The 15,502-nt window shown below is 45.4% G+C and overlaps 1 protein-coding gene across 1 annotated transcript in view; it reads left to right on the top strand.

The window, feature by feature from the left end:
* The window catches only part of LOC146175622 (Na(+)/dicarboxylate cotransporter 3-like), a 37,993-nt gene extending 28,045 nt beyond the window's left edge, over window positions 1-9,948 (top strand). The window contains exons 9-13 of the mRNA XM_084582016.1: window positions 616-720; window positions 2,919-3,099; window positions 6,126-6,287; window positions 6,791-6,928; window positions 9,463-9,948. Coding sequence (XP_084438142.1) covers window positions 616-720; window positions 2,919-3,099; window positions 6,126-6,287; window positions 6,791-6,928; window positions 9,463-9,624 — 748 coding nt within the window. The 3' untranslated portion in view covers window positions 9,625-9,948. The remainder of the gene's footprint in view (window positions 1-615; window positions 721-2,918; window positions 3,100-6,125; window positions 6,288-6,790; window positions 6,929-9,462) is intronic.
* Window positions 9,949-15,502: the final 5,554 nt, after the last annotated feature.

The following is a 15,502-nucleotide window of genomic DNA, read 5'->3' as shown; positions in this document are numbered from 1 at the left end:
CTGGCCTACAACGTTTGCGCCCGTGGTGGCTCCAATCCACCTCAAGAAATAATGTTCTTTTCTGTTTCGTTCCAAGGAGCTGCGAGCTACGGTCGACTAGTCAGCTGAAGAGCTCTATTACAGCTTCTTGCCTGAAAAGCTTCACCGTCAACGTGTGCGGTTACGATTGGAGAAGCAGGAAGCTATCCTGAACTATGCGGAATGCTACCGATCTCAGTACTATGTTTCTATGCACCAAGAGCATCATAAAGACTTTTATGAAATGGGCAAACAGAACCCTCTCTGTAAAAAGAAAATGACTTATCCATGACTATACTCGTATAGTTCGCTTGCATCCTCAACCTTAGCCTGAATCGGTGGCGCTAAATTCTAATACTCTAGATAGGTGGAACGTCGTTTACGAGGCAGGTGTATAAACTGATGTAAGGGTAGGCTTGGTAAAAAGGAAAACCCGATTGTAGGTCATATCATTTCTTTTCTTTTCTTTTTTTCCAGCGCTACATTTGAAATGCTGTTTCGCGCCAAGCTTTGAGGGCAGGGGATGTATGTAAGAGGTTTTTGCGCTCATTGAACTTCCTCTTCAGTGCGAAACGGCCTTTGACTTTACTTGCGCAGGTTTCACGAAGTGGCCGTTCTCCTCTTATTCACGCTTCTAGTCTTCCTGTGGCTTTTCCGGGACCCGATGTTCGCAAAAGGATGGGCAACCTACTTCGACCCCATGTGAGTATATGCTAGCTGTTATGTTAATTCCTCATACCAAAATAATAAACTCACTTCACCGATAACTCATCAATCAACTACTCATTGAATGACACATGTCATCAGCAACCATTTTCTACTATATTTAAGAGGGCTCGAGTACAAATTAAGCCATTTATCTTCAATTCCGATCATTATACAATTCACTTGATGCGACAACAAATGAGCTAGATAAAAATACATGCTCTTCACGCCAACTGCGTGTTTCTTAGAAAGAACGCCGAGTTCAACATGGGAAGACTGTGCAGGAGGATGGAGCACTAGGCCCATTTCTCCATCTCGCCCTGGAGAGAACGATGGTACCTATTTCTGGTCATCTTTATACCGGTTACGCTATGACAAGAGGCCACAGTTAAAGTCACTATGCGCAGCGTCTGTGGTTTGGCGAAAATGTCTGCGCCCCTGCTTTGTCACTTTAACAGATATCTTTATGATCTTAGAATATTTCACAAGGTCCACGCTTGAAAATACAGCCCCTTGAACTTTCTCTTTTCATCAGCTCTTTCAAATAGATTGGACACATCATAACAAGGTCGAACCTGCCCAAGTTGACATTTATAAAGTACATCTTAATGTTTCCTGTTCGCAGATTTCCCTCTGCTTGAACACACAAAAGTTGACTTTATTTATGAAGCTGCAATAAAGTTGGAAAGCTATTTGAACGCTTTGTATTTAAACGTGAATGTTCCAGCGTTAGCTCACCTGTGATCGCTGAAAATGGGGACATATTACAGCTGATTATATAAGACTAACCACTCAGCTACCACAGGGTAAATTGCAGCTGGCCTTTTATCGCCAATGAATGCAGTCAGTTAATATATTGAAATGAAAGGTGTGACCATCCCAATAGGTTATAGATGGGAGATGCATACTGAACGATAGGTGCCAGGCAGTAGCCTTGCGGATTCTGACAACAGCGCAAAACTGAGGTAAGATCTAAGGACAACTGACGCTGTAGAAGTTAGTCACAAAATTTCCATCACTTAGAAACAATCAGGTTTGGTGGTCAGAATGCCTGACAGCCAGTTTTTTGCCACACCCATGAGTTAGCGAGGACAAGTGACATTTGAGTGGGCAAGAAGTTTTCAGCGCATGGTGGCCTCGGCATGTCTCTAGTAGCAGGCCATATTTTAATCATTCCGGCCAACCTCTCTGCTTTTCCTTTCAATAAATAGCTCTCGCAACCGCTCTTGCAACCGCTCGAGCGGAAGAATTAATGTCATGTGCGAGTGACGCCTCTATCTCCGAGGGGCGTCAGTCTTCGAGTGACGTGATCTCGATGTGCGTGTGTGCAGAACTCAAATTCTCAGTGGCACAGCGCCGTAGGCAGCTTCTGCACTATCCGTGCACTGCTTTTCAAAGCGCCGTTTTTGGCTTGAGCTAATGCTACTAGACTAGGTTAGTAACAATGTCTCTCCAGGCATGTCTCTCCAGTGGTGGAAGCCTCTCGCCCCCCCCCCCCCCCCCCCCCCCCCCCCCAGATATTTTCCAGCGCCGCTCTTTTCTTTTCCTCGACGTCGTGCTCCGTCCTTACGCCACACATTGAGGAATATGGACTCGTTCTCCGGATGTTGATGTAGAGTAGTGGTTAAAGCGCCCACCTGCAGGGCACGGAAAGACGGTGGTTGGAGTCCAAGCGTGGACGCAATTCCCTTACTCTAATTTTCCTGTTCTCTTGATCACGTGACTGAGACCATTCTTCCTGAACACGTTTTGCAGACAAGCTTTGCGGACAACTTCCGGCCTCATATTGCGCATCTCCGGAAACTTGTAAGGCTTTCGCTTTAATAAACGTCCGTGAGCACTCGTGTCCGTGCTAATACCACTTGAAAGTCCAGCGCAACGGCCTTGTGAGGCTCGAGAGGAGTAACTATAAAGCCCGCGGCTCTCGTTTTTTCGTTTGCTTTTCTTCTTGTCTTTTTGGCTTTAACTTCTCCATTTTATCCCTTCACTTCTTTTTCTTATCGCGGCCCATCTCAGTTTTCTTATCTTTCTTTTCTGGTATTTCGATTGGTGACCTAAGATGGGCTTCGTCCGCCCAACGGCTGAGGGCGAGCTCCATATAAAGGCTCATGGCGTTAAACGCATAAAGTTTTCTCTGAAATATCCTGTATGTCTTTCCACATTACAAACATCCCTCTCCTTGTTTTCAAATCCAGAAGGCCCAAGGATGCCACGGCAGTCATGATTCCTGTGATCCTGCTCTTCATGATCCCAGCCAAGCCCTGGGAGGGCGCTAAGAGCCCTCCCCTGCTCTCCTGGCAAATTGTGCAGGCCAGGCTACAGTGGAGCGTCCTCTTGCTCATCGGTTGTGGATTTGCTGTCGCAGAAGGAATGAGGGTGAGGAGCGTACGCATTTTCCATTAAGCTCTATATGATTTGCTTCTGACATTCTGTTGGGATCACATTAACTGTCTTACCAAAAGTACGAAAAGTGTCAGTTTCAAAGCGATGCAGTAAGGCCCTGGGTAGCGGCTGAATGTACAGTGTATTGTTAGCTACACGGGAAAGTACACCCAGTATCTTAGTGTGGCATTTGATATTCCCATTCAATGCCGTCAAAAGACAGAAAGCTGGACTAGTTGATGCGTCATAATTAGCTAAAAAAGACTAGTGCACAGAACGAGGAAAAAAGCATATAAAAAGACAGGACGAGTGCTAATTCACATAATTGCAAAACAGGCCCCATTCACAAAACAAGAACTAGGGCCCCTTGAAGACCACTCCAGTAACTCAAGCATCTTTAGAACTATGCCACTGGGAGAGTGGCGCTGCATAAAACAACTCAATGCTTGTCACAGTTACATTTAAGGCTCGCAGTGCCTCATGTTACATCATCATCAGCAACGCCTTATCCCGGTTTGGGGTCGGCGACCTTGATCAGCCTGCTTCACCCTGGGCGATTCTGATAATCCAGTGTTGTCGCCGCCAGTACGATGGAGGCCAGGTCGCGTTTCACAGCGTCCAGCCAGCGCAACTTCGGGCGGCCAATTGGGCATTTGCCGTCTACCTTAAAGTTCAAGGCAGTTGCTGCCACGGTTCCATCGCTCGCCCGGCGGACAAGTCCGTACCATAGCAGGCGACTTTCCCAATTTTATCAACAATCGGCGCAACACCCCATCGACGTCGAATGTTACGTGGAATACATTTACTTCAAGATAAGTCAGCAAAAAGTGTAAAGCCGTGACTGAAAGTAGTAAATTTCCGCATGTGATACAGTTCACAACTAATTGTTAGGTAGTTTATGTTCGAGCTTTCCGAGAATCTTTCTCCACATGTGCGACGCCCGTCGCGCTAGGCTTTATTCGTGCAATTTGTCATTCATGACACCTGCGGCACCCACTAAAAGGCTACATGTTAAAAAAATATTATTACGTAGAATCGTCACTCACGGGCGAGGCAACAAAATTTTATTGCATATGCCCTCCTTAGTTCTACAGAAACCGCCTTAAACAAAAACTTGTGCGAAGTTGGTAATGCATTGCGTAGAAACAGAGAGAAACAGACTGGGACTAAGGGAGCGCTGTTCTTGCGTTATCCGTTCGTCTGTCATAAATTAGCAGTACAATTTCCTTTTAGGTGCCTTAGAGCGCATGAGGTGTCCTGTAGCACAATTGAGGTGTTTTGTAGCCGTCGGCATTTCTTCCAGATGAAGGTTTCCAGCTCAATGGGATCACATACCCTTGTGTTCAAAGAGGACACTCAAGAGCAACCTCCCAGAAATTTCCCAGAGATTTGCGATTTTCCAAGGCGACGAGACTTCATACCAGGGGTGCAAGGGTCCTGTATGCTTGATTAGCATCTCGCCCTTCCATATGTGTGGAGCTGCTCTAGTTGGCAGCTCCTTCCTACTCGAAGTACTACTACTCTCATGACGTCTACCAATCACACGTGCGGCGACTTCCATGAACAAAAGAAAAATTGGAGCCGACGTACCATTACCACTCCGCGGCATCCTAGTGTTCGGCCATGTCACCTGCCAGAGGCATACACGCCTTTCGAGGCTGCGATACTTCAAATGGGGAGTGCAATGGTCCGGGTGTTTGTCACCTGCCACTGGCAGAGGGATATTCGAGATTTATCGAGGTTACGATATTTTAAAGAGAGCTGCAAGGGTCCCACCGATGTTTGTCACCAGCCAAATACCACCTGCCAGAGGTGTCCGCTCATGAGTTCTCGAAGCTAAGGGACTTCAAACAGTCGATTCCGATGCCATCGGAGAATGTTTGCCGATATGGGTTTGCCGGTTTAATAGCTTGCGAGAGGCATACTCGTGATTTGCCAAGGCTGCCTTGCTGTAAAGGTTGACGCCCCGCGTCAACATCGACATAATCTTTTTTTTAACATGGCCGTACTAAAGCTGTCCCATTAATATTATATAAATATCATAGCAAGTATATTATGAGTGTCGTCAGTGATACAAAAACAAGCAGTCCCCTCTATAGTTCGTGAATTGTACTATATCTGGAGCAAAACAACGAAATTCACTTTAAGAGTGATTGCTGTTACTTCAGGGGGTGTGATTTCTGCTGGGTCTTTGGTTGGTTTATGGGGTTTAACGTCCTAAAACAACTCAGGCTATGAGAGACGCAAGAGCGATTGCTGTTACTTCGGGGAGTAAATATTTAAATTTCAACCTCCTCAGGATAGTCTCGCTGCCTAGCTTCTTGCATGCCGGCTGTTATTATTGGCTACATCTGTGGCGCCACACCACGCTTTTGCGGGGTGGTTGCATCTGCCGAAGGCGATCGAAGTAGCCATGCAATGCCGCCACAACTATTTCGAGTTTGATTGTGATTAAGAATATCGAAGGTGCTTGACTCAATAGCTATTTGAAACTGACCATGAATAAAAAGTGCGGACCACCTCAACACACTGAAAGTATGCGGTGTCCAGTTCTTTCCTCTGGAGATATCAGAATTATTTACGATTCTTCAAGTGGTGCAGCGCAACGGCACGAAGCCTAGACAAGAGAAGAGGTTTCGTGCCGTTACGCTGCACTACTTGAAGATGTCAGACCAACTAGCCCTCCAGTTCATGTTGTATTTATGATTATTGTGGTTGTAAGCATAGTTAGACAACGTGGCATGTCTAGGTGGTAAATCCTTAAGGAATTGATTAAACGCAGATTTTGCTAGTAAAGCTACAGCACCCGACACGAAATTGCGAAAATGTGGAATTGCAAAATCGTAATAAATGCGGTAAAATGGTAGAACTAAACAGTAATTTAATAACTTCACTCCCTAAGGAACGCTGATATTATTTCACAAAGATGGTTTTAACAATAATGTTCAACTGGTAAATTTACGTAGTCTCTAAGAGCACGTAATACAAAAATTATTCTTTCCTTTCGCGCACTCGTACAGGTGTCCGGACTCTCGCAACTTCTGGGCCAGGAACTCACGGGCTTGGGTCACCTGTCTCCTATACCATTGATGATATGCCTCAGCATTGTCTCTTCTTTCTTATCGGAGCTCATCAGCAACTCTGCAGCCTGCATCATTCTCCTGCCTGTGTTCGCAAATTTGGTGAGACATCTTGTGTGGGGTTAATATACACCACTGCCTGCCGCGTGATTACGCTTACAAGGAAGGTGGCTGAAGGCATTGAAAGTTTGCTGGAAATAACAAAGGCGCTGAATCAGTTTAATTCGACGCACTGCTATCATTTATCTTTTGTTCGCTTCATTCTTCGAGATTAGAGCGCGGTCCTCTCGGGTCGGTACAAGAGTAATAAAAATGTTGTTAATGAAGCTTAAGACGCCGAATGCATAAACCAAATAATCAATTTTACCAGCACTGCTGAAGGTGTTCATGTGTTCATGTGTTCAGGTGTTCAGAAAGAAAGAAATAAGCAATTGAACGCAGGTACTGTAACGACAGTTATTTCTGAGTAAAATTTGCATAGATATGCTCACTGTTGCTAAAAACAGACGCGCCAGCATAATATTAAAGCAGAAGCGACAACTACCGCAGACTGTTAGTGCAAGCCTTGAAATCTCATGGACTGAACTTTCGTATTTTCTGTTTAGGCTCAAGATCTCCATATAAGCCCACTGTTGCTCATGATTCCAACTACCCTCGCCAGCAACTACGCTTTCCTACTGCCCGTGGGTACGCCAGCGAACGCCATGGTCTACGAGCACGGCCGGCTGACCTTGATGGAAATGGTATAGTGACTTGAATACTCGTGAACAGGGCATTTCGTTGTTGTTGAATACGCACTGCCTAGTACAGTTATGTCACTTTATGAAACACGATATGGCATCTTGCAAGGGCGAACGAACTAGATACATTCGAAGACGGAATATTTCTCAGCCGTTCTTGGGGACTACAGCATGTTGCATAAGTAAAAGCGAATGCGTGTACACAGGAATTCGCTACATCCTTTCTTGGCGCTCAACATTCCCCTGGTACCCAGCAAGATAACAAATAACTTTAAAGAATTCAACCACTGTACAGTTCTTTCTTACGTGTTGATCTCCGTGCTTTCTTGGTAGCTTGTAATTAGAGAGGCCAGAACAAGCTCAACTAGAAGCTTTTCTTAACAATGTCCCACACCCCTACTACCTTGCTTCACCGATGCCCTATTTCTCCAGGCACTGTGCCTCTAGTACAGCATATAACAATGAACAAATGAATTTAATTAGAAGGATCTTTATGTGCTTAAAGTGCATCTAAGTATTGAGTCCAGCAGTAGGGAAAAGTAGTAGTGATAGTGAAAAAAAAAACGTTTATTTTAGTAGGGAAGTAGGGAAGAATATTGAACATACTGTTAGTTACTTCTTGGGACTGTTACAGGAAGGGATTTATTGGCAACAAATAGCATGTTAACAACCCATTAATACAAAAGCCAGCAATCAGGTTTAAAAAAAAGAATCCGCATTCATAAGTGGACACATCGAGTGAGAAACAGAAGACGAAAGAAAGTCAAGGACTCTGGCCTTCAAAGCATGCGTTCTGACACGTCTCAAAGTATTCCTTAATACAGTCATTCACTGGGTACATGATCGAGTGAACAAAAACATGACCAATACAGACTGCGGATGGTCATCAAGTCTGGCTTGGTGATAGGACTGATGAGGCTGCAAGCTTCATGGATTTTTCTAAGGAAGGCTGCACAGTTATAAATTTATCTAGAGCGTTTCATTGCCTTACTGCTCGGGGGAAGAAAGAAAACTAATATGTGTTGTTAGCACAAAAGTATTCATTGCGACGTGTTTCTCCACAACGGTTAAAACTAATGTAAGTATACAGGATCCATGTTAAATGCATTATGAAATAATTCATTGATATAAAAACTTGAGTCTATGGAGTGTTACGCAACTTTATTATATATATATATATATATATATATATATATATATATATATATATATATATATACAATTCTTAAAAAAAATCGGACCCCGGTCGAAACGTCGAAATAAATCCACCCTTATGTTTTTAATCTCTTGGTGATTAATTTTATATTTATTAATAGTTGTCATCAACTCTTTCTGATATATATATTCCTTAAACCAGAATCCTGGTGGCCTCCGCTGCCGCCTTAGCCATCGTCACCAGCTTTAGTTGTGTGCTCGGGTCAGAGTCGAAGGGAGGGCCCCTACATCTATAGGCTAGGGCTATTAATTCTAAGTAATAGCTGGCTCTTTTAGCAGCCACAGTTGACGTTTACTTGGTGGCGAAGACTTCGCATCACGCACACTTCCATGTAGCAGCCGGCCATGTCTTATGATGCATGAATCTGCTTGGATATGGGTCTGAAATTTGCAGTCGTCTGAACGTAATGGCCAACTCTTTATTTAGGTTGTCGCTTACAGCCCCGAATTTTTTACGCGCTATCAGCAAGCTGATCTTAATTTCATTCGCCTTTATTATTTGCTCGTGCAGCCGTGCTTATGCGAATATGAGGACACGGATATTTTTTTTTTTTTGTCCCTCTCTCATCGAAATTAAAATGGGAAACGAGCAATCTTCTTCACGCTCGACAGCTGTTGGGCATAATCCCTGCGCTTCTACGACGTAGTCTTGATATTAGACAGGCCATAGCCCTCAACTACAATTTATTGCAGCTCATATTCTGCGCACTAAACGTCGTGTACCACACTGCAGCACTTTGAATACTGAAATCCTACTGTTTTTATGCTTCGTCTTGATGTTTTTGCGCCTTCATGGTTTCTGTCTTTTCTACATCCCATCCCTATTTATGGTCGATGGCTTAGCTGCATGTCTAAACTAGTCTAAAGATCTCAAGATCGAGACCCCTAAGTAAACATCAGAACAACGTGCAAAAAAAAAAAAAAACGAAATGACAACTAACGCAATCGCCGATCATGCGACGAAAAGGGGCCACGAGATTAACTGGGACGAAGCGAAAATACTGATAACAGAATAGATGCATCAGCTAGCCGAACCATCAAGTAATTCATCATCGAGACATCTAACACGCCAAACAGGAACATGAGTGCCAAATCACTTTGTTAATGAGTGCCAGAAACACACGGATGCACGTCCGCTGGTTTCCTCTCTGTGTACTAGGAGGTCGTAGTGCTCCCAAAACGCTTTTTACTATTAATGCGTAAATGAAATGCGTAAATAAAATGCGTAAATATGCCACAGTACAGGAAACTACTATCGTGAGCGTTTGCCAAAGAAAACGGATGCCTCACTGCTATGTACAATTATTCTATTTTCATTTCAGGTCATTCCGGGAGCCCTGGTTAAAACCATCACCATGTTTGTCACCATTCTGGTGACATGTGTGCTTGGTGACCCAATATTTGGCATGTTCCAAGAGGCGAAATGGGCGGCACCCGTGATCATGGAAGAACTCAATACAACCGTCATTCCGGACCTCAGCTAGCCACTCTAAAAACACTTGTGACACATGCGCACAAGAGCGAGATGCGGAGTATAGAACTCCGACTTTCTCGTTTTTGGCAACAGTCACTCGAATGCCAAAGATCGGCACCCAGTTTCGAACTGTTTTTATTTGGATGCATCGAAAGAAGTCAGTATTTATCAAGAATGTTTTACAACATACAAATCAAATGTTTGTCTTAATAAACCAGTTTATGAAGAAACACCCCTGGTGAGGCAATACAGTCTCAAGTATTGTCAATCACTTGGAGGAATAATGAATAAATGAAAAGTTTATTTCTATATTGGGAGACCGTAAAGGAAAGCTGTTTGGATGGAGCCCCTTGTCCTGGCACTGCGATGGGGGCGGCTGCATGCACCCGGTACCAGCCAGTGCTGGTCATCCATGTTGCAGCTGGCCAGCGCAGCCTGCACTGCTCCAGTGTGGCACCCAGGACTATAATGGCTGCTTTGTCGCGTTGGCAATTTCATGTTTCCCTGCCCCCCCCCCCCTCCGCCACGCCAACGGGCCACATGTGTTCCATTGTGCTGTCGGGTGTATCCTGTTGAAATATACCACGTATACCATCTAAACGCCAACACCTAAAGATTGACAATGACTCCTAGCCCACTGAAATCAGCTGAAAGCTAGTGTGAGTGAAGTCGCCTAGTCTGCAGCATAATGTTTAGATGGGCGTTTGGGCTCGAGCAAATAATTAAGAAGTTATCTAATTACCCTTTACTAGTTGCTGAACTTTGGTGAACGAAAAATTTTGCACACTAGGTCAGGCGACTGTCATCGACCCTGAGTTTGTTTCACTGCGCTAGGGAACTCAGTGCTTCTCGCCAAGAGTCTCGCCACATTTATCTAGGGCACCTGGTAGAGACACAGGTAAGTGTGAATGTGCAGCTGCTTCCAGCATACCGGTTGCTTCCTGCTTAGTGTAGAGTAAAGAAAAGGGTGTGTCCTGCGCACACCCCTAAAAGGCTCCAGTATGTCCCCATAAGCTTGTTCCACAAGGTCAGGATCCGCCTCAACAAGGGCTGCTCGATTGATGTAGCATCGAATCATTGGCTGAGCATCCTGATATGCAGTGAGACTGGTGTGTCCTGGTGTCCATATTCTGTTGTTTTGTTCATCGCTAGCGCCTCTATTGTAGAGCTAATTACTTAGGGCCATCTTGCTGAGTCTGCCATTGGTGTAATTTGTTCTTTGTCCGTGGAGTTGAGTGTCACAGCCCCCATATCTACATTGTTTGGATAGCTGGCTGCGTCTACGTAAGCGTTGCCCTGGTGGTCAGCGCTGTGTTGCTCAATATTTCTGGTGCAGTTTCCCGTCTACCACAGTTCAGGTGTGGATGCAAGTGACGAGGGACGTTAAAGGGAGCAGGAGGTCCGGCATATTGACTCTCTTTGTTATCTGTTTAATGCCACTTTGGTAGCCACATCATTGGTGGAGGAATCGTCCCGTCAACGTGTGCAGCAGGCGGCGCTTCCGAGCCGAGAGCTATGCCACCTTATGTTCATCAAATTTATTGGAGATTCCGAGGGACATAAGCTTGATTCCTCATGTTACTTGAAGAAGCCCGAGGGTCATTTTGGAGGCTTTGCGACGGATGGCACCGAATTGGTTCGTTTGAAACGGGAGGCATAACGTGACCGGACCAAAGACTAGGGCAAGAACTAGCTTTAGTTATTCGAGACATTTGAGAGGAATGGCGACCCAAGTGATCATGGTGGTCACTTCCGCAACCGCAGGTTGTAGTCCCTGTGGTGCGCCCACCTTCGTAATGCAACCACATCTTCAGCAATCGTCAAGCATTCATTTCGGTAACCCGTTGACCTGCAAGTTGAATGCCAAAGTGTACAAATTTCTCGTGTATAGGTCGATAGATTCTGATTAGTTCTGGGTTTTTCTGGGCAACAGGCAAGGCTGCAGTCGCGTGCGTATTAGTTCACATAGACAGCGCCATCCTGTAGTCGATTACTATTCGCAACCAGGAGTAATCGGTTGTCCAAAGCGGGATATCATTACCAATCATGGCTAGACGAATAGTAGGGATTTTAGCCAGACTCTGTAGCTGGCCGAATATTGTAATATTGAAAAATAGATGATGAGAAAGCCTTGGGGTGTTGGTAATCCAGCAGCTTGCATGTCTAATCGTAAATATCGTATTCTGATAGTGGCGGTGTAGTCTGTCAAGACGTACCCGGCATAATTATGAATTTTGTGACCGCTGTTCACACTGTTCATGCCGACGAGAACTGAGCTCTAGCTGGTGTTGTCGACAGTGGCCTTGAAATAATGAGAACAAAGCCGATTATAGTTTGTATTGCTAGAGTAAAAAAGCGGCACTGTAAAGCACGCATAGAATTACTCTAATGCCTGCTCCTGAGCGTATCAGACTGCACGTTATAATGAGAAAGCCACAAGCGTATTTACCTAAAACAAGTTAGCTGCGATGCGATATTTCGCTTCGTTTCCTTTGAAGCATGCCACCAAAGAGCTGATAGTGTGAACGAGTCTGGCAATGCCCTGTGCACGTCTTCCCATGAAACGCCGTTATCTCGCACATCAGTTTGAACAAATCAGCGTCTATTGAACGCATATTGCATTAAAATGAGTAATGCATTAAAGAAGACAAATCCCGTGCAGTGGGAAGTGTTGACAAGCCTATGACAGATGCTGGGAAAACAGGAACATAACACTAAACTTTTCAGTACTGATAATATAAAACAGTGAGTTCAACTCAAGCTCCTGTATCCCCGGCGGCCTCGTTTCGTGAACTTGTTTCCCCCGTTTCATCAGGTGTATGAGGAGATGTATTTCGAACCACTTGTATTTACTACTCATGCTCAATGAATTTTCAGGCGAAGCAATGAGGCATCTGCAGTGTAGTTGCCCAACGAATCCCATTAGGCGAAATGGCTGAAAAACCGAAACCGGGCTATTCTGCCTGCTCTCAGCTAGTAATAGGTAAAAATCCCCGTTCACACGAATGGCTTCTTGCATGAAATCTGGGGTTGACTCATAGAGGCTTTCGACATATCTGCAGCCCTCTGGCGAAGGCGCTCTCATTCGTCACGAACTGCTGTCCTCAGGTTCATCTTCGCTAGTTCCGACTTCATTACCCCCCTACCTTCTGAATTATATTGAAATCCGCTCCTCTAATCGTGCCGCAGAACGAAGCACCTGTCTTCAAAAGGTCCGTGTAGAGCGTATGGTATTAGGATCTCCTCAAGGAGGTCACGGTACGAAGCCAAGCTGTAGTAATGTGGAAGTCGCACCAACGGTCCGACGCCTTGGAGGCTAATCGCGCTCCAAACGTTGACGCTGCAGCAGCCACTACCGAGGACACTTGACACGAACTCGGGATCATACATGACAAACATAGAACACGAGAAACTTTTACCGATCAGGTCGAGGAAAGATATTTAGCAGCAAGTAAAAAGATTTAAAAATTGGCAGCCAACCTTCTTCCACCGAGCAAAACACATTTTTAACAAAAACTACCTGCTAATGTCTTGTGCAAACAAGGCAGCCCCGCGCTATAAATTTTATAGCTTCTCCCAAAGAGTTCTTCTTGAATCTGATCCTGAGATTAAATGGATGAGCACGAGGTGGCACATCACAATCTGAAAACGCCCAAGAGCACTGGAAGTCGAACACTTGGCAGATAAGGAAGTTGGTAAGTGCATATAGCAGGAAAAGAATATTACGTCTTTCTGTGCACCAAATAATGCTTGATGGGACGTGCATGAGAAGATGACAAAAAGGAAAAGTATGTATCCATTGCTACAGTCATAAATACCTTGAGTTCAAAAGTCTCCACACCTGGTGATGCTGATCCCAACGTGAGCTGAATGTGCTTTCGTCCGTGAAGATTACTTCGCCCATTCGCTCATGTCCCAATCTGCATGCGCTCGGGCAAATTCCAGGTGTTGTCGTCGTTGTTTCTCCGTTAGATAAGGCTTTTGAGCAGCCACGCATGCCTGGAGTCCAGCTTCTTGTGACCGTCGTCGAATTGTTCCCACACTGGCACTAATATTCAATGTGTCTCGAATTTTTTGGGCACTCGCAAACGGGTCCACGACTGCTGCTGCTATTATTATCCGGTCTCTGCAGGAGCAGCTTCTAATCTTCAATGCTCGTCCCGATATGCTTGTATTATTAGGTTCACCGCTGTCATTGAGCGTCATCTCATTCGACATATTTCTCGTTGCGAAGTTCCTTGTATCGACAAGTGAATTATCTGCCTTAATTCGAACTTCCATGGACACTCGCGACGGCATCTTTGCTTGTCGCAGTGGGACTGCTAGTCTTCTATGCCCGTAGAAAGTTCGACGTGGTATAAATGTGGGCAATGGTTTTAGAATCCCCATATCAGCCCCAGCGGCGAACCTGTGCTATTGTGTTTTATTGATAGCGATACAGTGCAGATCACTGGTCAAGCTGTCTTGAATGACAGTGTGCAATCGACGGAGCTGCAGGCGATGGCCGTACGGCCATGAGATAGCGAGATAACACGCGGTGCTAGACGGCCGTCTTGAGCCCGTTCCCAGAGCGAGCCTCTCCCCAACAAGAGCCAACAAAACGCATGCTTCAGCAAAATATCTGTTAAGCGGTAATGCTGCTAGACTCGTGGAAAAATATGTCCGTGCTGCCAGCGCCCTCTCTGTGCATCTAAATTCAGACAGTTCACGACAGCACTGCTAGGTAGCACGCATAAGCAGTTCTGCGTAAAGCCCCTTGATAATTTCTTCTGCGTATGTTCGGCGTAGTTTTGGGCCACGCCAGTACAAGAGGTAACATGCAGTGCATACGGTCGTCTCACAAAATGCGGTAACGAAGGCCTATGCGATGAAGAGCAGTATGGTGTCCCAGTTTTTATGGTCGGAGTTCAGATGTGTGTAAAACATGTTGGTGAACGTTGGGTTGATGCGTTTCCTGAAGCAGTTGTCTGTGGGGAATAGGGCGTTAAGTGCATGAATATGACTGCATATGTGCATAAACCAGCTCTCCGCCGACTCTCGGGAGTGAATAACTATCTGTGCACAGCATAGCGCCGCGCCTCTTGCGAAATCAGCACTGTTATCCATGGAACCAAACAGTGGCGGAACGGTCCGCTGTAGCAGCGTCCTCGCCTCGGACGTCTCTCCAGCCGTCGAGGTTAATGAGACTTAACTGTCGGTCATGCCGATGACGTATGGGGGCTTACCTTTAGGACTGACTCTCTATTGACACTACTGCGGCGCTCGTCATCACGGCCCGAATGATTGCGCTTCTGCAGACTGGTTTAAAAACAGCGAACAACATATTGTGCTGCTGGGTGTCGGGGCAATAATTGTGTGCGGGATTTGTAGCCTACCTTCACGATCCGTGCCCATGGAACTGTATCTGTGCACGCAGTTAATCTGCAACGCCAGCCGGTTTTGGCTACCCGGCAAGAAACGTGTGTCCTCGTGTTATCCTTAAAAGGAGGTAATGTCCCAGTCCCAGCACAACATTCTGTGAACATTTCGGGGCTATATAGAGTAGGGAGATAAAAAAAAAAAAACTTGTTAGAAAATCTCTCCTTGCGCCAATGAAAGAAATTTTCATATCATTTGTTTGTGTTCAAAATGTTGTGTCTGCACCAGTACTGAGTCTTGCTCCATCGAAGGGGTCTTAGTGATTCTAGTCAGGGCTCAAAGTTAGGAGGTCTCAGGGGGCTGAGAGCCTCCACCAGCATTTAAAAGGGTTCCGAGAGCCCTCTGCGCCCGAATATTGTATAAGGACTGCATGAATACGCGAAGCAGGCTGCCATTATTTTTTCTTGCCAGTGGTTGTCAGAACATTCCTTCTCTGCTGTTTCGGCAATTTCGCAGTAAGTTTAATAAGA

The sequence above is a fragment of the Amblyomma maculatum genome, chromosome 10, assembly GCF_055883805.1.
Source record: "Amblyomma maculatum isolate TAMU_Amacu chromosome 10, ASM5588380v1, whole genome shotgun sequence".
NCBI classification, from domain to species: Eukaryota; Metazoa; Arthropoda; class Arachnida; order Ixodida; family Ixodidae; genus Amblyomma; species Amblyomma maculatum.
The sequence above is the reverse complement of the archived record's forward strand: the minus strand, read 5'-3'. Positions and strand labels throughout refer to the sequence as shown.